Below are 27,425 nucleotides of genomic sequence, written 5' to 3'. Positions count from 1 at the left end.
TTTCATGAGAAAGATGCAGTAATAGCTTGGGCAATCCTGTTATAGGTATTTAAGTAATCTTATTTGGAAATGAAATGGTCACACTACCTGGCAATAATGCTAGAAAAATACCTGAACATCATCATCCTCATTGTTAAATAATATCTACTCATTAGATTATATGCAACACATTTTACCTTTGTGTTGTAAGAGAGAGAGAGAGGGAGTGAGGGGGAGAGAGGGAGAGAGGGAGAGAGAGAGAGAGAGAGAGAGAGAGAGAGAGAGAGAGAGATTTCCTGGCTAATAACTATAATTAAGGTATGGAATGTGGTGAAATAAAAATGTTAGTTGTCTCCTGCCAGATATGGAGACAAAATTACTACACATAGCAAATATCCTGTGAGAATGCAAAATTCATGAAAATAGGTGCGCTCTTCTTAATTCATGCAACAAACACTAGAAACTAAGTACCAAGATGACAAGAACTAAGTCTGTTAATTCTCCATTGCCTAGCATCCCCAGTGCCTAGCATGGTCATAACACACACTAGTTGCTGAATGAGTACCGACTGTGTGCCAGGCACGGTACTAGGAGCAAGATGGAGATGATCTTTATCCTCAGTCTTTTGGAGAAATCCTACTTCCTCAAAGTAATGAAGCTTGAATTTGCAATCAATCAAACTGTATCAAAGATATTATCGAACAATAAAAACAAGTCATTGGCTCCTTACAATGATTACATTTGTAACTTTCTCCATTAACGGACTCCTACAACTCTATGAAGTAGACCTGGCAAATACACCAAATATCCCCAGTTCACAGCTGAGGTAATAACAGTACTTGGCAGTTATTGAGGGATTCTGTATTGCCAGCACTGTTTTAAGTGCTTTCCATTTATTATCTCATTGAATCCCCCAATAACTATTATTTCTCCCACTTTCAGAGTAAGAAATCAATGAAGCTTATAAACCTTTAAGTAACCGTGCCCAGGAGTGCATCATTAATAAGTGGCAGAGCGAGGATTCACCTAAGCCAGGCAGTGGGACTCCAGGCCCCTCCATTGTGTGCAGAAAAGGCAGCTAAACACTCGCAGGTGAAGCTACTGGAACGAATACCACTCAGGACACCTTTCATACTATCCAGATGGCTGATGGCTTCCCAAAGGTGGAACCAATTTACTGCCAAAGAGTCTGAAAAGCAGAAGACATCCTGAAATGACTACAAACATATTCTCTCAGAACAGACACGATGTAACGACTGCCATAATTTTGAGACAGGAGAATGCTTTGCTGCTATTTTCTCTGGAAGCAATGCTTAACATTTAAATCAGAAGCGCTCCAGAAGTAAGCAAGAGAAATGAGCAAAACCCAAGGATACTCCTGCATATATACATGGGCATATATATACATGGGCATCTGCCTACCAGGGCCAGCTGAGAGGGTAGCTGCCCTGCTGGAAGTGGGTCAAGGCAAAAGAATCAAGTAACACACGCGGGAATGGACTCTGGAAAGCGGCTGGTGACTCACAGCCGTGCGCAGCCCACGGTGGCAGAGGCTGCGATGCCCAGGCAGTCCCAAGGCCCCTGGAAAGCATTTCGTGCTAAAAGGCCTTCTCACCAGGAGACGTCGGTCTATTCCTTCCCCTCTCCGTCCAGGCTCTCTCTCCAGCTGCCTTCTTCTTTCCTTTCCTTCAAGAAACATTTTTTGAAAAGGTAGTGAGCAAAATAGACCCGGCCCAGCTTACAGATAAGTTTCAGTGGGAAGATGAAAACGCCTTCCCAACAGGCTAAAACACAATGAAATCAAGGACCTGGTCCTCTCCCTTCCCTCGCCTCGGTCCCCCACACGCGGGCGCCGGAGACCCCGGGGTGCGGCGGGGTGGAGCGTGCAGGGCCGCGATTGGGGAGGAGGGGGGGCTCCCGGGCAGCTCGCGCGTCGCTGTGGTGCGGTCTCCTAGCGACCCCAGAACCAGACGCACCGGACGGCGCTACCGCCCAAGGCTCAGCGGTCGCCGCGATCGATCGCTGTGACGATGACCGACCGCAGGCGAATGTTGAGGCCTACTCCGCTGACCAGGGTCGGCGTGCGCGGCAGGCCCTGGTACGCGCGTGGGTACCGCGTGGGGAATCCGCTCTTGCCCGGGCTGGGGCGGGGCCGGGGGCCGGGGGCCAGAGGGGGATGGCTGGGGAGGAGGGTGGATGGGGTTGGGGGTGGCGGGGGGCCACTCAGAGCTCGGCTGCAGGCCGGCCTGCCTTTCCTCTTCAAGGTCCCCAGCACATAAATGCTTATAATAAAAAATATCCAGCGCTCGACGCTGTTTATCGCCAAGGACGCTTTCTTCCTGTTATCCTTACGACCCCCAGGGGATGCAGATTAAAATACCAACCCCAGAGGGGAACCTGATGGCCCCAGAGCCCTCTGTGGAGCCTGGTTTAGTGTGGGCGCACCCCTCTCCGAGGCCGCCACCCGGACCCGCGCCCCGCGGGAGCGGAGGCTGCACCGGGAGCCGCTGGCCGCCCGGGGGCGAGCTGAGCCTGGGCTTGGGGGCAGCCCCGGGTCCTAGGGCGGTTCGCTGCCTTTCTGAGTGCCTGGGGTCCTAGCCACAGGGCAGAAGCCAGGGCTGTTTTCCTTTGCTGGTTCCTTGAGTTTATGAGAATGGAATTCCGCGCTCTTGGAGGCTGGGCGACGTGGGTCAAGAAGGCTGGAGTCCAGGGCCAGTGCGCCTCTGGCCTGCACGGTGGCCTTAGGCGGGCTCAGTTTTAGCTGTAAAACAGAGACAATCAGCACACTCCGTTGTATGGGATTGTTGTGAGGAGTAACGGACAGAGTACAGGTGAAGCAGCGGTATGTACTGGACACATGGTAGCAGTTATAAGCTCTTTGGGAATTCCCTTTTCGCCCATTTTCAAACTCGTTTCCCTTTCTTTTTTTATTGACAAACTTTTTGTGTTGAAGCAATGATAGACTCCCAAGAAGTTGCAAAAACAGTGCAGAGGTCCCAGGTACCCTTCCCCCAGCTGCTTCTAGTGGTTGGTTCCTTCTTACATAACTATAAATACACTAGAAGCCGTTGCTCGAAGTTTCGTGCAATAGACCTTCCTTCACCTGGCTGCAGGCACCAGTTTTCCGCCAGCAGCAGTTTTCCTCTGGCCACCCGCCGATCGGAGCGCCTCCCTCAAGCGCGATCGCCTCCCGCAGCGCAATCGGCCACCCCGAGAGGAACTCCAATCAGGAGGCGCTCTGATTGGCGGGTGGCCAGAGGAAAACTGCTGCTGGCGGAAAACTGGTGCTGGCAGCCACGCAATCGGCCACCCCAAGTTCTGTCACCGGTGCCTTCCACTGGCCCCATTGGTCCTCCCGCAGTTGGGGCCGGCGGGAGTCCCCGCCCCCCGCTCATCCTGTCAGCCCAATTGGCCACCCCAAGTCCTGCCCCCAGCCTGCCGCCGGCCCAATCGTGGGCATAGCGGAGTGATGGTTATTTGCATACTTCCCTTTTATTAGGTAGGATTGGCAAAGCGGGAAATCTACATTGGCACAATGTATTAATTAGACTATAAACCTTACTTGGATTTTACCAGTTTTTACTTGCATTCCTGTGTGTATGGTTCTGTAAAATGTTGTCATATGTACACATCAAGATACAAAACTGTTTTCTCATCTCAAGGAATTAGCGGTTGCAAAGGGCTGGGGGTGGGAAAGGAATGATGATTGAAAGGGGTAGCACAACTAAAGGGGTTCCCTTGGCAACCATTAATTTGTTCTCCATATCTTTGATATTGTTCTTTTTAGGATGTTGATACATAAAATAATATAGGTTAAATGAAATACCAAGGTCATTCCGCTAGTTCGTGGCAAGTTGTCCCTGGGATCCAGGCTTTCCCACTGCACTGTCTCCCTTTAAACCAGTGGTTCTCAACCTTCCTAATACCGCGACCCTTTAATACAGTTCCTCATGTTGTGGTGACCCCCAGCCATAAAATTATTTTCGTTGCTACTTCGTAACTGTAATTTTGCTACTGTTAATGAATCGTAATGTAAATACCTGTGTTTTCTGATGGTCTTAGGCTCTACAGCAGCGGTTCTCAACCTGTGGGTCGTGACCATCGGAAAACACAGATATTTACATTACGATTCATAACAGTAGCAAAATTACAGTTACGAAGTAGCAACGAAAATAATTTTATGGCTGGGGGTCACCACAACATGAGGAACTGTATTAAAGGGTGGCGGCATTAGGAAGGTTGAGAACCACGGCCTTAAACGGAAAGGCAGGAGTGCTAGAAGGGGCCGCCACGGTGAGTGCCCTTTACAAAGCGAGTGGACAGATGGACTGTGGTGGCAGCAGTTGATAATAACGATTAGAGTTACACATAGTGCCATGAACAGGCCTTTATAATATTGGGCTTGGTAAACAAATAGTACCATGTATGTAAATTAAGAATACATGCACACGAAAGGATAACACAGGCATTATAAGAACGTGTGCAAACAAAAGGGTGCATTACCAATCCGTTAGAGTGGTTTTGCTGATGCAGGGGAGAGTGATGAGAGCGGAATACGGGCATTACATAGAAGAAGGAAAACAGGAGAGGGGCCGTACACAGACCAGTGACAACGGGCCATGAACTAGGAGTGTGATTAACTCAGCCTTCCCCCACCCCGCTCCTTGTGGTTCCATATGCTGGGCATGTTCTCTTTCAGGTGTAAAGAGAATTTGCCTTCCCAATTTTCCACAAAACATGAGTACATGCAGTTACATCCCACCTTCATGAACACCAAACGGTGGGTATTTGTGAAAAAGGGACTGGATGACTTCAGGAATGGCTGCCCTTCCTGTGAGAATATGATCACTCGGGGCCTTCCGGAGCATTCTGCCCCCCAGAGGTACAGCAGAGGTCCCCGACCTCCCCCCACAAAGAGGCCGAGCTACCTGCCCAAGGGCGCAGCCCTGTGTTCCAGGCTCTCGGCAGCCCAGCGGGCGCGGAAGGCGTTCCTGGAGGACATCGAAGCCCAGCTGACCCGGCACCCCCTGGCTCCCTACCCCGACCTGGAGGAAAGCATGCCTCAGGAGGTGATCTCCTGTCCTCGGCGTGGGCGGGCCTTCACGGAGGGGGGACGGGGGCGGGGGGGGGGGGTGGCCAGAAGAGAATTCTCCTTAGATAGCTGGGGCGGGCGTTCCCCCTGAGGAGGAGAGGAGTGTCTCCCCAGGGTGAGAGTTTTCATGGGGCTTGGAGCGGCCTCCCTCCGGCAGCATTTCCCTTTGCTTCCAGGGAGGCTGCTCAACTTACCAAAGTCCAGCAACTGGGAACCTTCGACTTCTTTTCCCTGGAAGGTTCTACTTTGCCTGGGACTTTTTGGGGGAGGAATGTGACGGGGTGGTGGGACTGTTCAGTCTTACTTGTGCCACTTAAACCTGGTCTTGGGAGGTGTCCGTAGGTATTTACTAACTGACGGGCACAAGGCACAGGAGAACCAGAAAGGTCACAGGGAAAATTCACCAAATTGTCAGGCTAGGGGTGGGCGGCAGCTCCGTAATCCTCAGCATATGTCTCTAGTTCTTTAGTTTTCATTGGATATTGCAGATTGGCATCTTAATTTAGAAAGTCCTAAACTACCACATTAGCATTTTTAAAAATGTATCTTTATTGTTGAAAGTATTACAGATGCCCCCTTTATTTGTTTGTGAGTCCCCCCCGCCCCCCCCCCCCCGTCATTGGCCCCCTCTACCCTGCACCCACCCCTCCAGGCCTTCACCACTCTATTGTCTCTAGTTCTTGTGTCTCCAAAGGCTTCCAAAGGCATGCAGTCTTTCAAACAAGAGGGGGTAAGGGGCAAAGGTTAAAGGGTACATGCCAGCTGACTGTTTTATAATTAGGCAAATACAGTTGACCCTTGAACAGGATCAAACTGCCCAGGTCCACTTATACGGGGATTTTTCAATAAATACAGTTGGCCCTTCCTAGCTATGGGTTTCGCTTGTGCAGATTCAACCAACTGCATATAGAAAACAGTATGTTCCCATTCCCAACCATGGACCTAAAACACTGTTTTTGATTTGCGGTTGATTGAATCCACGGATGCTACGGGCTGACTATAGAGTCAAAAGTGCTATGTGGATTTTCGGCCGTGCGGGGGTTGGCACCCCTTATCCCCGTGCTGTTCAGAGGTCAGCTGTGATAGCCTTTCAGTAAACAGCTCATTCACCTACATGTCCGGGAGTCTAGAAATTGAGTCTCGTGGTTGGCATTGCAATGTTGAACACAACACAGAACACACGTTTCAGATTTAAAGCACAAGAGCAGAATGGGTATTGGGCAGGGAACTAGCAGCGCCTGCTCCCACCCTGCAGCCTGTTCCTACACAGTGAGCATGACAGTTGTTCAGAAAGCCCCTAGCGCCCCCTGCTCACTCAGAGGGAAGTGCTTGCCATTGTCTTAGAGGCCCTGTGTGTTCTGCTGTCTGCCTACCTCTCTTCTGCTCCCCCTCCGACCCGGCCGCCTACTGCTCTGCTCTCACCATTGCAGCCACTCTGGCCCCTGCCTGCTCTGTCTGTGAACGTTACAAACATTTCCAGTTCAGCTCTCCGTGCCTGTGTCTGGGATACTTGCCTCCCATGTCTGCCTAGCTCATTCCTTCACTTCTTTCAGATCTTTGCTGGAATGCCTCCTACTTAGTCTGATTAAAATAAGTTCCCTTCCGCTCTCAGGCTCTAGTCCTTACCACGGCCTATTATTCAACATAGCACTTGTCGCCACTGGGCTCCTCACTGGAATAAAAGCTCTACAGGGCCAGGACTTTGTGTCTTTTACCGTGTACTACCCATACCTGACATATGGTAGGCACTCAGTAAATGTTTGTGCATACTGAATGAATGAATGGATGAATGAATGAATGATCCGTGGCAGAGAAGTCTCGAGAAAGGACACCTGGAATTTCTAACCAATTATTTTCCACCCAAGGCTTTCCTGCACTGCCTCCTGCAAGCCAGAGTTTCTGAATCATGGCAAACAGACTGTTTTCATACCCTCAGATGGCTCATGGGGTTGTGCCCTTATTTCCATGTTTGACCTCCCAACTAGGTGTGTTGGCTTTTTTTTTTTTGAGGCCAGATCTCTTTTTATGGTGCTGTGATGACCATCAGCAGCTCTTAGATTTAAATTCTAACCCCCCAAAAAAGAGCATTTATTTTTGCACAGGCTCAGCAAAATTCCGTATCTTAATTCCTGTGGGTCCAACTTGGGTTCTGTGCCTAGTCAAACCAGTCACCGGGTTAGTCCAGATAGGATTGGCCTGCCTGTGGCGTGAGAATGGGGTCAGGCCAGTTCAGACCATTCGGTCTGAGAGTGGAAAGAGAGATGGCTCTCCAAAGAAAAATCTAGATACTGTCATTCATAGGAGGAAGAATGGATGCTGGACAGTCAAAAACTACAGAAATTCTTTAGAAGTCCTCGGGGGGGGGGGGGGGGGGGGCAGATGGGGCCTGGGCAGACCAGTATATTCCCATTCCCATTTTGGTCCACAGGCTGCCTACCTAATGTCTAGGGGATGGAGGTCTACCTGGCACCCAGCACAGGGTCTGCACAGAAGCCAGTGAGTGTGTTGACTGATTAGAAAGGAAAAGCAAAGGGGCGAGGTGGTCCATTCTGCTTTGGAATCAAGGGGGGCCCCATTCTCAGCACATTTTTCTTTCCACCAAAACTGTTTTCTGTGTGTAGCTCTTAAAAAGGGTGCTGGAAGTGCTGGATCCTGACAAGAAACTGGGGGACGCATGGGCTCATTGTGAGGGTGTCGAGAAAAAACCCACGGAACCCACAAAACTGCTTGAAAAATGTCCCACCCAAGACCCCAAGGAACCCACAAAACTGCTTGGAAAACGTCCCACCCGAGCCTCCCTGGGGCCGTAAGTATTGTTCTAAACGTAAGTATTGTTCTAAACCCCTCGCTTATTCCTGTCACCTGATGAAGCCTTCTAGGAGTTTCCTTCTCAAAGCTCCCCATTTTTATAATAATTTAGAGAAGCAAAAGTAACCAAGTTGCCAAGGAGAAGGGAAAGGGGCCTTGAGTCCTGCTCTAAACAGTGGTTTTTGTGTGTGTGTGTGTGTGTGTGTTTTTTTAAACAGTGGTTTTTAATTAATGGTGTTAATTAATTAGCCAGCAGTGGGGCAGACACGAGCGTGTTCACATGCCTCACTCAGTGAGAGCTGCTGGAGAAGAGATACACTGCAGACACCTGACTAATTGGCCCACAATGGCTCGTTGCGTTATTTATGGCAGAAGCCCGTTTAGTCACATGATTGGGACCAATAGTTCATTGGATAGCCGCCCCCCCCCCCCCCCGCAAAAAAAAAGTTAATATAGGGAATTGTAAAAGATAACAATTAAGTACTTAAAGCATCTTATTTTACCCTAGAACAGTGGTCGGCAAACAGCGGCTCGAGAGCCGCAGTTTTCCGACCACTGCCCTAGAACATAACTGCATTCACATTCTATCTTTTAATATAAAGCCTTTTTTTGAGGTCTACTGCTTGGATTTCCAAGTCATCTTTTTTGCATAAATCGCAGCAGTAATGACACCTTCATTGAATCTTTCTAAAGCACTGAGCTTGATTTCCATAGAAACAACTCTTGTTTTCCCAACTCATGTAATATTTAATTAAAAATGTACATGCAATGAGATATGTATACTTGACGTAAGTAGATTTGGGATATGCATTTGACTTTTGAAATTAACTGGTGTCCCTTGCAGGCACCGAAGAGCGTAGGTGTACTAGGGAGAAGCCCATCCACAGCACCCCGACCACTGCCAGAGGGCCCAGAACCATGGCCAGGTGTTTGGAAGGGACATGGAGAGCTTGGCCAGTCGCACAAGCTACCCACCTGGAGGCGGCGTGAGAGAAAATGCACTGTATTAAATTCTACATGTTTGTGAGGTTGAGACACAAGGTGACCGGAACTCTACTGTTCTGGCCCCTGGGTGTACCCCCTGGTAAATTGGGGGAGAACAACTGAGGATACTCCTCTCAACTCTGCCCTTTCACTGGGAATCAAGTTCTCTCCTCTGTTTCTTCCTTCGAGGGAATCCCCCTGCTCAGGACAGGATTGGCCAGTCTGCCCATGTCTGGGTTTCAGTGAGCAAGTCCTCTTGGACTTAAACCCATGTCTTCCAATGTGGCTGCTGTCAGTAATAACTTGCATTATTTTTCAAGTTGCTCAGAACCTGGGTGGGGAGGAGGGAGCAGTGTTATGTGAAGGGGTCCCCTTGGAGACTCCAACAGCGTGGGTCAGTGTGGCCCTGGGAGCATCTTTAAATTCTTGGCCATTAGCTAGTTATTATGGCATGTAAACGTATCACCATTCTGAAAAAAGAAGCCATTGAAGAGGGTATAATCAAGGACGAAGAGTGGCTGATTATGATCAGATTTATATTTTGAAATGACTATTTTGGCTGCAGTTTAGAAAAGGTTAGGGATTAAGGGTTGGGGATCCTAAGAGAAGATTCAGAGACCCCAGTGAGGAGCCTTTTGTAACAGTCCAGAGAAGACAGAACTAAAATCCATCAGACTTATTAATAGGCTAGGTTTTAGGGATGAGGGACAGAGGGGGTCAAGGATGTCTCCTACTTGTCAAGATTGTCTGAGGCCGTGGCAGACTCCAAGCATAGCAATTTACGCTTTTACCTGGCACATGTCTTAATAACTGGTACTCATAATCTTAAAAATCACCTTATAATGGTAAAATGCTATATAAGCTTTAATTGTTATAACTAATCATGATATAATTCTCTTTATATTATTGATAATAGGAATGGAATCTTTGAAAATTTTAAAATTAGTGTGAGCTTGCAAGAAACGGTTGGAAATACTTGTTTTATGATCTCCTTTCCCCCATGATACCTTTCGAAATCCATTTGGGTTCATGGCGGCTCATATTGTAATACTTTGATGATCCCATTATCTTTAGTCCCAAGAAGACTCCTCTGTCAAAGAATTCACGACAATCGCTTTCTGAAGAGAAGAAGCCACGCCGATTGCCTTCTGAAGAGAAGAAGCCATACCAATCGCTTTATGAAGAGAAGCCCAGTGAAACGGATTCGCTCCACAAAGATGGTCCTGATCCGTATGAAAACGCCCGCAAATCAGTTAGAGACTTCTGCGACTGGGCTGCTTCGATTGTACGTTAGTAGTAATACTTACAACTTTTAAAGTCACATTCAAAGTTATTTTTATTAAAAAACAGTGTTTGACTATAATCTTTCCCACCATTTGTAATAGAAATGTTTTCTATAGGTGACAAGCCTTATTTTCAGTCCCTTATGACCAAGGTCTCATCTTTACCTGTTTTGCTCCCTCGGGTCCCATCACATCACCCTGTGGTGTTTCCTCCATAGCATTAGCTTATACTTTCCTTCCATGCTTTTATTGTTTACCTCATTGACTCTGCTTGCTATATTTCTGCTTCATTATTATTTCACCCTGGTTTCGATGCTACTCCTCCCTTTATGTTCCTGACTCTATTTCATGGCTCCTCTCTATGAATGTCACCCCAACATCAGCTTCAGTTGCTAATGGCCTCATTCTCGCTGTGTTCCCCAGTTTATATTTTCTAAAGTGGGATTGTGTTGAGTCCGTAGAGGAGGAAAATATAACTTTCCTTTTAGTCTCCTAAGTTCTCTCTGGGGCTCCTATAACAAAATTCAGATTAACAAGAGAAAAATAAGCAGAAGTTAATTAACATGTATACATCATATATACATGGGAAATACCCAAGGAAAAATGAGTAACTCTCCCAGGTGGCTTAGAATTCAGGCTTAAAGACCATCTTCAGCACAAGACGAAAGAAAGAAGTGTGTGGGGAGCCAGTTATAAGAAGATCACCAGGAAAAGTAGGTAAACTAGAGGAAGGTTTGCTATGCAGACTTAAGTGTGTGTCTTCTCCATTGATAAGCGTTTCTTATGATTTAGAGTCTTCCTTCTCTTCCTGATACAGAGAGTGAGACACCCTTACAAATGGAGATTTCCCTCATAAATGTAAATTTCTCTTACAAAAGGGTAACTTCTATCCTGTTTCCAGAGCTTTTCCTGTTTTGTCTGCTGTGTCTCAAGACCATCAACTCAAAATAGTTCCTATGCCAGAGGCATATTTTGGAGTGGCATATTCTGCTACCCTTCAAATCGAAGCTATTTTTTAGCTACATCATAGGTCAACGGTCAGCCTACTGATGAGCTACTCTTTATGTACCCATCTCCACTCCCACCTGCTGTGGCCGGGGAAGGCAGCAGAAGGGGTTGTTCTGTGCACAAAATGTGGTTGACTAAAACTGCCTTCTTCAGTGGGAGCCCTGATGGGGCAGCTTCTCTTATAAGGGTCTGCGAGCAGAACAAACACTTTTCTAGACATGTCTGGAGAATACCTCTAGGGATGTCATTGCTCTAAAGCAGTGGTCGGCAAACTCATTAGTCAACAGAGCGGCAAATCGCGGCTCGCGAGCCACAGTTTGCCGACCACTGCTCTAAAGGATTGGAGAAGTTTGCTTTGGTCAAACAGACTGAATTTTCCCCAGGCCCATTCATTCCCTCTTGTAGGTCCTAAATTGTCTCTTACAAATCTCCATTTGTAAGTCCTCCAGGCCCCAAATACAGTTGACCTCCTTGAACAAGATGATTTGAACAGTGCTGGTCCACTTATACCCAGATTTTAAAAAAATAAGTGCCCATACTGTTTTCTAGCCATGGTTGGGAGTCCAGGTGTGGAGGGCTGACTCACACCATTTTATAGAAGGGACTTGAGCGTTGCAGGGCGTGGGGTAGGCTGGGGAGTTGTGGGGTGTGTGAGGGGTGTGATGGGAAAGTCCTAGAACCAACCCTCCTCCCTTCCCACTCACAGCCCCCTCCCTGCAAATACCAAGGGTAGTTAGGTTTTCGGGGAGTCAAGAGCTATATAGGATTTTCAACTGTGCTGGAGGTCAGCCCTCCTAAAGCCCCCTTCCCCTGTTGTTCAAGGGTCAACTATACTTCTTGTCTTCACTGAATGCTGACTGAGCATTTTCTCCTTCTCCAAACTACCTCTTCTCCAGCCATGGTCAAATGTCTCCCTTAGATTAAAGAAGAAAGCAAGGAGCATTTCACCATCTGTCCTTGACTTATGCAATGTGATATTCTTCCAGGGAAGCTCGAGGATTGATGAAGAGTACATCATGAAGCAATTTGATGTTAACTATGAGAGGGAAGTCAGCCATAATGTGCTCCACTCGCTGAAGCTTGGCGAGATACCTGGGGAACTAAAGAAGGGAGAGGGGTTCAAGAAACAGCAGGAGTCAGAATTTTTCCAGGAACTAGAGCCGAAACCAAAGGTAATTACAACAGGGGAGAAGACTGAAAATCAAAGAAAATTAAAGTTACATTAAAATCTTAACTTTTCTTGAATTCTGGTACTATAAGGGGCACCAGTCTTTTTCAGTAGAATTCTTGAATTTTTAAAAATGTTTAATATTTGTTAAGTGAGTGAATATTTAATACATATAACAAAGTCAGTTATACAATCAAGACATGTCAATTGGCATCATTGTTAATATCTGAAGAGTCATTAGTATTCTATGTGTTTTCTAGGTTGAGATAATCTCTTTATGTGTTTTGTATGTTGAAATCCTGTCAGTGGAAATATATATGAATGTTTATTATTGCAATAGTAAAATGCTGCAGTTAATGACCATGAACACTGTTCATTTTATGTCCAAAGAATTCTTGAGTTTTTAGGTGAGTCTAACTGACCACACACCATCATTCGTGATCGCATGCTTTGCCTCATCATTAATAACTTGCTCATTTTCCCAATAACAATTTCCTGTGAAGGTAGAACAAGGTATCAGAGAGGGAAAATAACACACTATGTTCCAAAGGGAAGTATTGTGGGCCCCTAAGAACTTTTCCACTTTTTTACACAATGTATTTCTGCAAATATATACACAGGTCAAATGTGCCAATCCAACAAAGACTTGAGTGCCTAAATGGGAGTTGGGGTGGGGAGATAGTTCCTTTCTCTAAAAGTGAAAAACTATATATTATCATTAGCTAGTCTCTGTATTTTACACATCATTTTTCATACTATATTTCCCACATTTTGGACATATTAACCTTGTCCTTTACAATCTAACACAATCGACTCACCTATTTTTACACACATGTTTTCTATCCCTAACTCTATTGCGTAAGGTTTATGAAAACTATGCATTCCATCACTGATATCAACTCTTTAAATTTTCCATTTTCCTCTATTGTTCTAAAGGGTAAAATGCAAACTGTTGCTGGAGAAATTATGTCCGTCACACCTGGGGCCTGAACCCCTGCTTATCCTGAATGTGGGCTGAATGAAATTGCTCAATTCCTTGTACTTACAAATAATTGCACAAACTCTTCTTTATAAACCACTGTGGTTATTGCCAAAATTGAACTTTTGACTGGCAGATGGAGGGTCACTGTGCAAAAGTTCAAAATCTATTTCCACATGGTCCTTCTGCTGGTGACGAATTCTCTCAGCTTTTGTTTGTCTGAAAACATCCTTAGTCTGCCTAGATTTTTCAAGATCTTTTTGTTGTTATATTATTCTAGGTTCCCAGTGTTTGGTTTGCTTGTTTGTTTTCAGAACTTGAAAGATGTCGCTTCACTGTCTTCCTGGTTGAGTTGTTTCCAGTGAGAAATCTTCTGTCATCCTTACCTTTGTTTTTCTTGGATATGTTTTATTCCTTGGCTGCTTTTCACATTTTCTCTTTGTTACTGTTTTTGATTAATGTGATTATTACATACCTTGGTGTATATTTCTTGTACTTGGGGTTTGCTGAGTCTCTTTGATCCATGGGTTTATAATTTTCATCACTTTTGGAAAAAGTTTCACTGTTACTTCTTCAAACAGTTTTTGGTCTCTCAATCCAACTCCCAGGACTGTAATTACATGTTATCAGACTGCATAAAGTTGTCTCATATCTCATTGCTGCTCTGTTCAGTTTTTTTTATTATCTTTTCTCTCTGTTTCTATTGCTATATTTTTAAATTCTCTAATGTTTTTCCCTCCTGCTATGTCTAACCTGCTGTTAATCCTATCCGATGTATTTTTCATCTCATACATTATAATTGTCATCTTAAGAAGTTCAACTTGGGTTTTAAATATATATATATATGTATCTTCTGGCCTAGCCAGTGTGGCTCAGTGGTTGAGTGTCGACCTATGAACCAGGAGGTCAAAGTTCAATTCTCGATCAGGGCACATGAGGCAGCCAAATTCTCTCTCATCATTGATGTTTCTATCTTTCTCTCCCTCTCCCTTCCTCTCTGAAATCAATAAAAAATATATTAATAAATAAATATATATATCTTCTGTGTCTCTACCTAATCTTTTGAGCTTATAGAATATAATTATAATTCTTTTAATGTTCTTGTCTGCTAACTCTAACATCTCTATTGGTTCTGTGTGAGTTGCTATTAAAGATGTCGCTTCACTGTCTTCCTGGTTGAGTTGTTTCCAATGAGAAATCTTCTGTCATCCTTATCTTTGTTTTTCTGGGTATGTTTTATTCCTTGGTTTATTTCCTCATTGTGGATTATGTTTTCTTACCTCTCCGCATGCCTGGTGATGTTTGAGTAGATGCTATACATTGTGAATTTTATCTTATTGGGCGCTGGGCATGTTTGTGTTCTTATAAACTTGAGTTTTGTCCTAGGGTATAGTTAAAGTTACCTGGAAAAGTTTGATCCTTTGGATCTTGCTTTTAAGATCTGTTGTGAAGGATCAAAGTAATGGTCAGTCTACAGCTGATTCCCTATTGCTGAGGCAGGACCCAGTGTATTCTACCCAGTGTCCTGTGAATCCTTAGGTTCTCAGGAGGGAGTGGGCACTGTCCCTGCCCCATGCATGCTGGGCACTGTTCTCTCTGATCCTTTTGGTTGCTTTCTTCCCGGACCTCTGGTAGTTTCCTCCCACATGTGCACAGAGAGACTCTGGAACTCCCTCTTTGCAGTCTGGACTGCAAACTTTAGCTGCCTTCATCTTCCTGGATTTTCAGTGCTGTCTCCTCAACTCAAAGTCCACTGGGCTCCTCCTGGGCTCTCCCTGCTCTGTGGCCTGCAAACTATTCAGGCAGTGAGCCGTGTCAATTGCGGGGCTTATTGTGTTGGTTTCCTGCTCTCAGGGATCATTGTGTTTTGTTATTTGATGTCCAGTGTCGTAAACACATTTAAAAAAAAATACTATGTTGGTTGCTTGTGTTTGTTTGTTTGTTGCAGGTGGGAAGGTAAATCTGTTTACCCTGTTCCAGAATGGAAGTCCCCATGTGTATTTTTTTTTTTTTACCCCCTGTTCTCTCAGGCGTGCTATACTCTTTTCTTTGGTGTTCTTTAAAACTCTGAGCTTTCCCACTATCTCACCTCTGCTCACAATATTCTCTCTGCCTGAACTACCCCTCTTCCGATGTCTACATGCTTGTATCTCTCTTTAGGCACAGTTTACATGACAGTTTGTCCCATGGGTTTTCTCCTGGTCCTTTGATTGACATTAATTTATTCTTACTGCTAATCTCTCACAGCCATCTGTGCCTCTTATGTGCCTCTATGAATGAATTACCCCAGCATATTCATTCATCCATTTGTTTATACATTCATTCAAAAAACAATTTTTAGCATCTACTACTATGTGCCAAAAAGTGCTGGGAGCAAATGAAGGACTATCTCCTGCACTTAAGGAGCTTAGAGTCTAGTAGGATCAACAGGTAAATGATTAACTACAGTGAAATGTTGTCATGGTTTGTACAGGACAGAGGAAGTAATCAGTTTTACCAAGCACAGTTAAGGCTTCATAGAAGATACTATGTTTGTGCTGAGTCTTGAGAGAACACCAGTTACCCAAGAACATAACATAGTGTAGACTCAGTAATTCTTCCTTCCTTTTTCCCTCGCTTCCCTTCCCTCCTTCCTTTAATTCAGTGGATCTCAACCAAGGGTGACTTTGCCCCCCAATCCCAGGATATTTGGCAATGTCTGGAGATGACATTTTTGGTTATCCCAATTTGGGGGGTGCTACAAAGAATTATCCAGCTCAAAGTGTCAGTAATGCCCAAGTTAAGGAATCAGACTTTAATTCAACAATTACTTATTGAGCACCTATTCTACCCTAAGTATTGTTCTAGATGCCAAGGGGATGTAGCCCAGAACAATCTCAGAAGCTTGCATTTTAGAGGGTGAAAGGAGAGATAAACAATCGGAAAAATATATAGCATTTCAAATGGTGATAAGTGAGAAAGATGAGGCAGGGAAAGAAGACAGGTGGTTATAATTTTTAAACTGGGTGGTCAGGAAATATACTACTGAGAAGATCACATGAAATAGGAAAGGGAGTAAGTCACGTGGGTATGTTGAGTAAAAAGCATTATGGCAGAAGGAATAATAAGTGCAAAGGCCCAGAGGCAAAAGCATGAAGGGCGTGCTCTAGAAACCGGCAGGTCAGTATGCTTGGAATGGAGGGATCACAATGTGAATCTAGCTCTGAGGAGAGGGGTTTCCCTCCCTCTGTCCTGTTCCATCCTCTCTGCTTTAGGCAGGTGCATCTGGCTGGACCCTTGATGCCTGACACATTCCACCTCATAGTTTAAATGTGAGAAGAGAGAAGGGCCAGATCTTTGTGTTTCTTGCTTCTTTGTCGCTCCCAAGCATTAGAACCCCGCCCCCTGCCCTTCGTGATGAGACAATATGTGGTTACTGTGTCCATAGTATTCAGCTATGAACCAACAGATGCACTACTGAGAAATGGGAGAAAGAAAGGAATGGCATCTAGTTTTCCTCCTCCTCTTTCTTCTTTTTAAAAAAAATATGTTTTTATTTATTTCAAAGAGAGAAGAAGGGAGAGGGAGAGAGAGACATTGATCAGTTGCCTCCTGTGTGCACCCAACTGGGGGTCCAACCTGAAACCTGGGCCTGTGCCTGACCTGAGTCAGGACAATGCTCAACCAACCGAGCCACAATGGCCAGGGCCCTGCTTTTTCTTCTAATTAAAGAGGCAAGAGATGGGTGTTGGATAGCATTTTTACGAGGCTGAGCACAGTGCTGGGCTAGTAACTTAGCATTTTGGTTGACTGAATGTTGTTTAAGGTCATTACTCTTTAATAAAATACGTGATTTTTACATGATTTCTAGCTGCTTTATATAATTCTCTCCTTTAATCTTCCCAACAACCCTATGTGTGGATACTGCTATCTTAGTTTACAGATGAAGAATTTAAGTAACTTGCCCATCGACATTAATACCTGCTAAGTGGAGGAAGTTGGATTTGAAACCAGATATCTCTAAATCCAAAGACCATGCTTAACCACCACATTATTTTCTCAATCTCAAACTCTTCATGTTACCTTTGTAAATCAAAGCATACTGAAGCTTCATAAAATATTTGGCAAGGATAAATCATAAATTCAAAATAATTGATATTGCTCTCATAAAGCTAAATTTTTATCAAAATGACCCCCCAAAACAACAACAACAACAACAACAACAACAACAAACAACCTAATGAAACTGGGAATTACATTATTTTCCATAGAATACTTGTAAACCAAAGCATGTGAAGATGCGGTATGGAGCCTGGTATCTGCACCCAAAACTGTGGAAAAGACAAAGAGCTGATGAACCTTTGATTGACCCCAAGGCCTTACACACAGACGAGAATTTAAAAAAGGAGCAGAAGAAACAGGTATGTGTGTATGCTGTAATTTGATCATCTGAACTAAACATCAGTGCAACTGTAACCTCATTTTGCAGGTGGAGTCTCTGGATAATGCAGAGGCTTCTGAAAGTCTCATAGTTTATATAGGGAATCCAGCAATGAGAATGCCAAGTCATTAGATAGGGAATGTCTAATAAGCAAGACTGAAAATTTCCTGGCTTCATGGTGGACAGAAATATCTCCAAAGATGGGGCAACCACTCACTGTACTTCTACCATGCTTGGTCCAGGGTTCATGGATAAATTGGCTGTCCAAAGGGTGCTGTGACCAGGTAGGACCACCTCAGTACTCAGAATGGATATAATGTCATGGGTTCTCTGTGAGTAACACAATGTGAGGCCTATTTTTTTTTAAATTTTTTTTATCCATAGTGAATGAATATTAAAGAATTTCAAAATTGCAATCAGGAAACTTCTTTTATGCAATTCAGTAAAGTTGCAGGAGCTGAGAGGAGAGGATATCACAAACAACAAAAATATGCTCTAATTCTACTATAAATAAACTCTGCCCGCTGATCTCTTGTGTACAGGTATCTAATGGAAAGAAGATCCTCACTACAGTCCTGAAAACTGGAGATGTTGACACAACACTTGTGCAGGACTCTAATGAGAATATTTGTCAAACACTTCCCTTTTTCAATAGGCCCCAAACTTCTCCCAGATCTCAATGTGAAAACACTTTGAAAAAGTAAAATGCTATACAAGTTTGGCTACTCATTCATTCATAAATCACTCATCAGCTGCCTCCTTTAGATTGGAGGAAGGATGGTCATTTTAATCTTTTCTAGTACTGGCCATGAAATTCTTATTTTGAGATGGGAGATAATAATGTAAATAATTGGGGGGGGAAACCAAGATGGCGGCGGAGGTGAACGGCTGATCTGCTGCCTCGCATGGCAGTTTTGGAAAAACAACTAAAAGATGGACTGGTGAGCGCAGCGACTCCTGCTCGCGTCTCCCCAGACCGGGCGGCGGCTCCTCTCAGCCAGCACCGCAGCCGGGGCCATGAGCTCGTGGGCGCCGCGGCAGCTGCTGTGGCGGCGGCCGCGGACTCGGTGCAGCGGCTCTCGGTGAAGGAAGAGACCATCTTTCTGCGAGACGGGCCCACCCGCGTCACTGACCTGGCCCAGCTCCCCACTGAGATCCTCGGGGCCCCGGAGACCGCCAACACCGACTTAGAGGATTCTTAAGACTTCCTGTCTTACACTCAAGTCCTCTAGCCATTTTGAGAGAGGAGAACTAAGAAGGCAGCGAAGTCAAACAAAGGAACTTCGCGCACAGCAATTTCAAAGTTAAACAAAGGAACTTCGCCGCGCACAGAGCGTCTGCCACCCAGAACCACAGGAGAGCTGGCTGAATGGTGGATTTACAGCTAAGAGAGAAGAGGAAAGAGCGAACTCTGGAGAAGCTGAGGTGCGGAGGCGCGTGGGTCGGGGGAAGGGACTTGTGGCTTTTGTTCCAACCCTAGGGGAGATTAGCTCCCCAGACGCCTGCGGGAAGAGGCTGGACTCTCGGCCTTCCTGTCGGAGAATGGGAGTGACTTCCTTGTGGAGGTGCGCCCAGCAATCAGTGTTTGCTGCGCTGGAGTGCGGAATGAGGGGGCTTGGAAACGTGGAAAACAGAAAAAGCAGACTTGCAGCCAGTGCGGTTCGCCTCGCCATGGCCTGGTGGCGCCCTGAGGCCCCGCCCCGCCCTGGGACCCGCCCCGCCCTGGGACCCGCCCCGCTCGTTTTGCAGGTCCGCCCCGCACGTCTTGCAGGCACACCTGGGCTCCAAGCAACGGCTTTTGCATGTGGGTGGCCTGCCCTATGGCAGCTTGACCAGATAAACTGCGGTTCTAGTCGGACTGCTCTAGGGACGCTCAGACAGGAGGAGGAAACTGCAGTTTTTGCCGTAAGTCCTGCTGAGTGGTCTCAGGTAGTAGCTGACCTACACACCATTGGAGACCCAGAAACGAGGGCATCTAGTGGTCGGTGTGAGATGACACCAGATTTCAACCACTCGCATAAAGGACACATTCCAGAGGCAGAATCAATGAGCGCCAAAGCCTTGCTGCACCAAGACCCGGCCCATAAATCTGTCTCCTACATAGCAACTCTTCCTTTATAGACACAGAGGATCTGCACGGCCAATTGGCCTGGAGGACAATTCCTCCCAGCGACACCAACAACAATCAAGACTTAACTATACAAAGGAAGACCAAGATGGAGGCATAGGGCGGAAGCCTGATTGCTGCCTACCACAACAATTTTGAGTCTACGACGGGAGAGCGGAGCAGACACCATCCAGAACCACCGGAGGGCTGACTGAGCAGACGCTCTACAACTAGAATAAAAGAGAGGGGTACTCGGGATGATGCTGATGCCGGCGACCCAAAGATCACACTTTAAGAACTACGGCTCAGACGACACAGTGGCGGCCTGGAACGTGCTCGGCGCAGTTCCCCCGGCGGTCTCCGGCTGAGGGGAAGGCCCCACTCGCTGCCGAGCACGGACAGACGAGCCCCTGGGAGTCATGGGGTGGGAGACTCCGCGCTGGCTGACCTCCGAGTCCTTCAAGAATCTCAAAACCCCGGAAGCGGCCAGGTGCGCACGCTCGGTGACTGGCCACCGCTGCAGACCCAAGGGCCGACGCAGCCACCCCGGACCAGCCCGCTGCCGCGCACCGGGCACACCGGAGCTTTGCCGAGCCCGCCGCCCAACGAGTTCTGCGGCGGCTGCCCTGGAGCTCTGAGAAAATGGCCGAAGGAATTACTGAGATGGAATTGACCAACAGGAAATGGGATCAAGAAGACGAAACCCCGCTGGGTCCCGGATCCGGGTGAAGCTGCGCGCCCCTGGGTCCGGGTGAGGCTGGGAACTGGGTCAGGGTGAGTCTGGGTCCCGGGTCCGGGCGAGGCCGTGGACCCCTGGATCCGGGTGAGCCTGGCCCCGGGTCCGGGCGAGGCCGCGGGCCCCTGGATCCGGGTGAGCCTGGGCCCCGGGTCCGGGCGAGGCCGTGGGCCCCTGGATCCGGGTGAAGCCGTGCCCCCCCTGGGTCCGGCCGAGACCAAACCAGAGGGAGTCGGACCTGCATTATCACCATTTGTCCACCATCCAGAGCTGAGGGGTCAGTGCCGACATGTACTCATAAGGAACTGGTGGACATTGATATTGGGTCTCAAAAGAACTGTTGGTCCAGAAAGAAACTCACTACAGACTGATTTTTTGCCTGTCAGCATAACTATTATTGCCCGTCGCACATTCAATTCTTATAAGTACATCTCTAGTGACACATGATTTCGCTCATCTAGGGGAAATGATGAACAACATGGACTGATGAACAAGAACAGAACCAGAAACAAGGAGGCACCGATTGGACTATCGGGCCTCAGAGGGAGGATAGGGGAGGGTGGGGGGAGAAGGGAGAGATCAACCAAAGGTCTTGTGTGCATGCATAAGAGCCTAACCAATGGTTAAGTTCAACAGGGGGTTGGGGCATCCATGGGGAGGGGTGTGGGATGGGAATGGGGGGATGAGGACAAATATGTGACACCTTAATCAATAAAGAAATTAAAAAAAAATAATAATGTAAATAATTTACAGCACTATTCCTTGGTGTGTGTTTTTGGAGCTGCCTATCTAAATTTATGTGAATTTAATACATAACATAAAACTATTTCATTTGCATTTTAAAAATATAACAAACCATTCTCAATTAAATAAAAGAAAAAATTGTTACAAAACTTTTTAAGGTATCTAGAAGTTCTCTTTTTAGAAATACATTCTTAAAGACTAATTGTTAAAAACAAATAATTTTCCAAAAATATTTTATTTTTACAACAAAATCTAGTAAAAGAAGTAATATATAAATTTTGGAAATATGACTGATATAATGATTACAGTAAAAGATGGTTTATCAGACAGTTTAGACACAAAAAGGATTCAAAGCAACAGAGTCGTTCTATAATGATTTTTATAAGTCACACTTTTGTAATACCTGAAGATTGATTTGCCTGTGTAGCTGTGAATTGGGGGCCACTTGGCTATGGCACCCCAGTTCACAAGATACAGGTGCAGGGTTGTGCTAGTAAGGGACAGTCACTATGATGACATGGCTGTCTTTCTGATAATATGAGTTTTGACTGCTACTGATTGAGTTTGTTTGGAAGGTGAAATGCTCTTAAAGAACTGAATTACAATGATATAATCTTATCGATCCAACTTTTAAATTTAGATAAATGAAAGGAAAAACCAAATGAATGCATGAATACTCCAAAGACACTGGGACTGGATCAAGTCTTTTTTGATAACCATGCCTTTTGGAGTTAAGATCTAAAAATTGTGAATATACTGTTGAATATGAAAAACACTTCTGTTTCTTCCTCTACCACTCTCAACTCTAGTCACCAAATGTGTTAGCTGCCCTCCTCCACCCCCCACACACCAAGAAATTCTCTGATTCTCTGAACATTAGCTGGGTGTCCTACAATTTAATGCAATATTGACATTATCTATCTGGAGATGGAGTCAGATCCCACAAGTTAAGGGCTCAGTCCCATGAGACTGCCCTCAGTTCAGATGCCAATCTCAAGTCCAGGTTGCTATCTGTGCTTCTGACCAACTGGCTATATACATTGCAGGTTCCCACAGCCCCCTCCTCAGATTCGATCATCTGCCAGAACAGCTCACAGAACTCAGGAAAACAGTTTATGTACCAGATTACTATATATACTGTGTATATAAAAGGCTAATATGCAAAGTGTCCCCTTGGGAGTTCGATCGCTTGCTATGATATGCGCTGACTACTAGGGGGCAGCACGGAACATGGCAGGCAACCAGTGGTGGAGGCAGGGTGCGTGGGTGGTGAGGGGGGAGGAGGAGGCAGGGAGGCAGGGAACCACGCAATGGCAGCATGTGAGTGGCGAGGGAAGGAGGAGGCGGGGAGGTGGGGGGAACTGCGTGGTGGTGGCATGCGGGCAGGGAGGCAGGGAACCTGATTGGCCCTGATCGCCAGCCAGGCCTAGGGACCCTACCCATACATGAATTTTGTGCACAGGGCCTCTAGTTTTATTATAAAAGGGACACTCAGGAGCAGCCACATGTATCCCAGGAAGAGATACATAGGACAAGGGATGTAGGATGGGGTGGGCATGGAGCTTCTATGCCCTCTCTAGGTGTGCCACACTCCCAGAACCTCCACACGGTTACCAACCTGGAAGCTCTCTCAACCTCATCCTTCTGGGGTTTTATTAAGGCTTCATTACACAGGTCTGATTGATGGTTGGCCATTGGGGGGTGGAGCTGAAAGTGTCAACTCTCTCTTCACATGGTTGGTTCTTCTGGCAACCAGCCCCCTTCATGGGACTACCTATGGGCTCACAAAAATCACCTCATGAATATAAACGCCCCTGTGCTTGAAAGGGGTTTGTTATGGATAACAAAAGGCTCTCCTTTCACCTTGGTGGCTCTTATCACTTAGGAAATCCAAGGGTTTTAGGGGCTTTCTGCCAGTTATAGGAAGAAAAGCAAATACATATTTAAATTTATTGGGGTGACATTAGTTAATAAAATTGTATAGGTTTCAAAATATCCTAATATATAAAAAGCCAGGGACCGTCATGACCAAAACAATTGGACGGACGACCGAACAGCAGGCTGCGTGGGGCAACCAGGCCGGCAGGTGGGAGGCAGTTAGGGGCGATCAGGCAGGCAGTCAGGTGAGCAGTTAGGAGCCAGCAGCCCCGGATTGTGAGAGGGATGTCTCGGATTGGAGGGGGTGCAGGCTGGGCTGAGGGAACTTCTCCCCCCCCCCCCCGTGCACAAATTTCATGCACCGGGCCTCTAGTAATTCTATAATACATAATCTTATATTGCATTGTATTTACTACCCAAGGTCAAGTCTCCTTCCATCACCATATATTTGACCCCTGCTGTCTGTGGCCTATGAATTTTTGTTTGTTTTATCATGTTTATCCATTGTTGCTTTCAGTTTTATATCCCACATATGAGTGAAATCATATGGTTCTTGACTTTTTCTATTTGGCTTATTTTGTTTAGCATGATATACTCAAGATATATCCATGTTGTCCCAAATGGCAGTATTTCATCTTTTCTTATGGCTGAGTAGTATCCCATTGTATATATGCACCACATCTTCTTTATCCAATCATTTATTGGTTGTTTCCATGTCTTGGCCACTGTAAATAATGCTGCATTGAACATAGGGCTACATATATCTTTGTGAATAATGTAAACCATAGTATCACAATTGTTCTTAAATTGGTTAGATTCCATACATTTTAGGTCAATAATTGTCTAATTGCTAAAATGTATGACTTATCCTTAATATAGGGGTTAGAAAAGGGGTAGGGAAATGAGAGAAAGTTGAACATCTTTTGAAAGCCTTTGTATTTTTACCTTGTGAATGTAACCTACACACCTGAGGTATTTTATAAAGAGTCAAATGCTTCTAATTAGGACAAGTATGAAATCAAGCTTCTGACTGCTGGTTGTTAATTTAAAATGTGACCTTTCTTTTAGGAGGAGGAGTTTGCAAAACTTCATGGACCAGCTGCCTTTAAGAATTTCATTCTAAGGAAGGGCTACAGGATGCCAACTGTGAGTAAAGGGTCATTTCAGAAAGACCTGCTGAGGGGCTCACTTGTTCATAGGAAGGCTTCAGCACCCTGACAAAATCAAAACACCAGGACTCAGGCCCCTGGGAGAAAGAGCTAAGATGCTTTTCCTCAGACAGGAGCCAAGAGATAGGATTTGGCATTTTTCTCTTCTTATTCTGCCAATTCGGTTTCTGCTGTCAGAGGTGCTGTCTCCCTGCTGATGCACCTGCCTTGAGGTTGGCCTTAACGGGACCAACGTAAAAGGGAACTATGTACAGGGCATATGCCATGCAAACTCTGACAGCTACTAAAACACTCCGAATTCTCTAGGAAGTGTTTAAGTTTCCTTTGCTTCTTTTGCTTCCATATCTAAGGACCAAGAGCTGTGGCTTGTATCAGGACAAAATGGGGTTGGCATGGACAATACCATCATTGTCGGCCTCGTGTGGAAACAGACCAGTGCAAAAATTCACTTCCTGGGGCCCACCAAGATCTTCTGTCTTTTTCCCATTTTCTCTTTTGCCTGTCATTTCCCCTCCCTTAACTTGCAAAGCTGCCTCCCACGTGGAGCAGCCCCCCTTGGAAGACGCCGTAACGGGTGGAGTGGGAGGTTGGGCCATTTAGCAGGAAGTTCTGCACCAGCCCAGCCAGAGACAGAGCTGGTAATAAGTCACATGTTCGCCAGTGTCCTCTGGGTGCACAGCCCGCAGCGGCCTCGAGGCCATGTGGCCAAGACGGTCCAAGTTCTGGGAAATGGGATACAGAATTTCTTTTTTCCCAAGAGTTAACAACAGCTTATACTTACTGACAAATAAATATGTTGACTTGGCTCAGATCCAGACTGATTTCAAAGTTAAATTAGGCAAGGTGAGGGGAGGTCTAGCAACTGAGGGAGAGGTGGGGCTAAAAGACTCCATTACATAGCTGGGATGAAATTTCTCCTCTAGCTTTCAGCATCAATGATATATTTTTAATGTACTTATACACATTTATGCACTTATAATAACCTAACTAATCTCTGTATAAGGTCACAATAGTATATTTATACATATGATATATAAAATATGCTTATATAATTACATAATTATATTGAAGCATCCATCTTATATAAAAACTGCGGTTTGAAAGTTTAACCCTGCTATTTTGGCTTCTGTAAATGCTTGCTTGCTTAAATAATAAGGGAAATAAGACTACTCCCATTCCAGAGAGGCCGTGGACCATGCCCCAGATAGAGTTGTCAGTGCTGACACCAGGCCAGGCCTTGAGATACGGTCTCATGGCCCCTTCCCAGCATGCAGGCCTTCTTTCCCAGAAGGCCCGGAAGTCTCATTCCAAATTTGGGAGACAAAAGAGCTCAGAAAAGTATAAATAGGAAAGGTTTCCTCCATGTGGGGGGGCCCAGAATTTGAAAGGCACATTTTTCTCTGGGCCTGCGCATAATAAAATGTAACTCCCTTTCTCTAAGCATGGCTTGGTTTTTCTCTGGTCTTCTATAACAATATGATTACATATTTATATATGTAAGTATACTTAAGCATAAGTATAATTTTGTGATATAGAAATGTATCTCTCTCTATATATATATTCCTCTTGCCATGACTATGTATCTATGTAGATGTATATTTACATATATATCTATATATACACTCTATATAATATCTTTATTTGCTCTTGATGTTGTAATGATTCATAGTTCTATCTTAACATTCTTAGTGGCAAAACTTTTTTGTTTTTCCATTCTGATTTGTCCCCTGTTGGTTTCATCCATTCTGTATATGAACATTTAGCTCAATTTTGGGCAAAAGGAAGCATGCCTGACATTCTGGCTATACTGTTTTAGCTGCAGTAACTAAAGAGAGATGACATTTCTGGCTACATCTGAGTCCTCTGAGAACACCTGTCACTCAAGCCTTTTATTCTTACACTAGAGGCCCAGTGCACGACTTCATCAGGGATTGGGGAGGGGCCACGGGCAATTGGTGGGCGGGCCCCACCCCTAATTGGGGTGGGGGGGCTGATTGGGGGCGGGGCTGGCTGTGGGGAGGGGCTGTGGGCTGATCAGGGAGGGTCCACAGGCCAATTGGGGTGGTGGGGGCTGATGGGGGTTGGGTTCAGCCATGTGGGAGGTGGGCCGGCCGGCCCCACCCCAAAATGGGATGTGGGGGGCAATCGGGGGCCAGCAGTTTGGGGGAGGGACCATGGGTGGTTGGCCGGCCAGCTCTGCCCCTGATTGGGATGGGGGGCCAATCTGGGGTGGGGACGGGTGTGGGAAGGGGCTGTGGGAGGTTGGCTGTCCAGCCCCACCCTCCAATCTGGCTGGTTTGCTGGCCTGGACGCAGTGGGCGTCATAGCGACCAGTTGTTCTGGTCATTACAGCATTCTGGTCGCTGGCTTTTTATATATTCTCTACTTTATCAATAAGATTTTGACTAAAAGAGAGGAGGGAATCTATTAAAGTTTACATATATTTATACACACACATATAAATATATACACAGACACACACACATATACACACACACAAACTGTCATTACTTCTTTAAACTTAGGTATGAAAATTCATTCTCTTTTAACTCCTATAATGTCTATGTACACTGTGTATAACATACAGATTCACATGTGTTATATGAGCATACATACTTATATACACATCCCAGTATCTGCTGCTGGGTTATCTGCTCTATGCATTACCCAAGCTTCATTAAGTCTGCTACACAGATAAGAACCAGGCCTTAATAGCAGGGATGAGCAGCACAAGACTGTGCTGAGCTGGGGTGAGCTGGGCTGGGCTGGTCTTGGACACCAAAGAAATGTAAATTAGATCTAAGTATTTCTGATGTCGTGCAGCTACCTTCCAAAGCTCACCATCTATCATGGTCTAATTATCAACATGCGATTTTGAGTACTATGAGGATATGTGTTATAGAGTTTGAAATTGTGAATTTGGGTATGGTTGTGGTTGTTGGCAGGACTGTACAATGTTTATTTGCCAATCTAATTAAGTTTTTCTCATCTTTTTTTTCTTCAGTTCCTGGAGAACATAAATACCAAGAAGGAATGTAACTGTGATTGTAATAAGACTCCTGGAAAATAA

General features: G+C 45.6%; 1 protein-coding gene across 1 annotated transcript; it reads left to right on the top strand.

Annotated features, from left to right (window-relative positions):
• Window positions 1–1,962: 1,962 nt before the first annotated feature.
• Window positions 1,963–27,425, top strand: FAM47E (family with sequence similarity 47 member E; the record flags this gene model as incomplete). Its single annotated transcript, XM_079773651.1, has 8 exons — window positions 1,963–2,077; window positions 4,679–5,048; window positions 7,693–7,877; window positions 9,938–10,148; window positions 12,141–12,326; window positions 17,552–17,701; window positions 24,255–24,332; window positions 27,360–27,425. Exons 1-8 carry the CDS (start codon window positions 2,010–2,012, stop codon window positions 27,423–27,425), a joined length of 1,314 nt encoding a protein of 437 aa, XP_079629777.1. The 5' UTR covers window positions 1,963–2,009.

Source organism: Cnephaeus nilssonii (assembly GCF_951640355.1).
Source record: "Cnephaeus nilssonii genome assembly, chromosome: 1".
Lineage (NCBI taxonomy): Eukaryota > Metazoa > Chordata > Mammalia > Chiroptera > Vespertilionidae > Cnephaeus > Cnephaeus nilssonii.
This window is presented reverse-complemented; position numbering and strand designations above follow the sequence as displayed.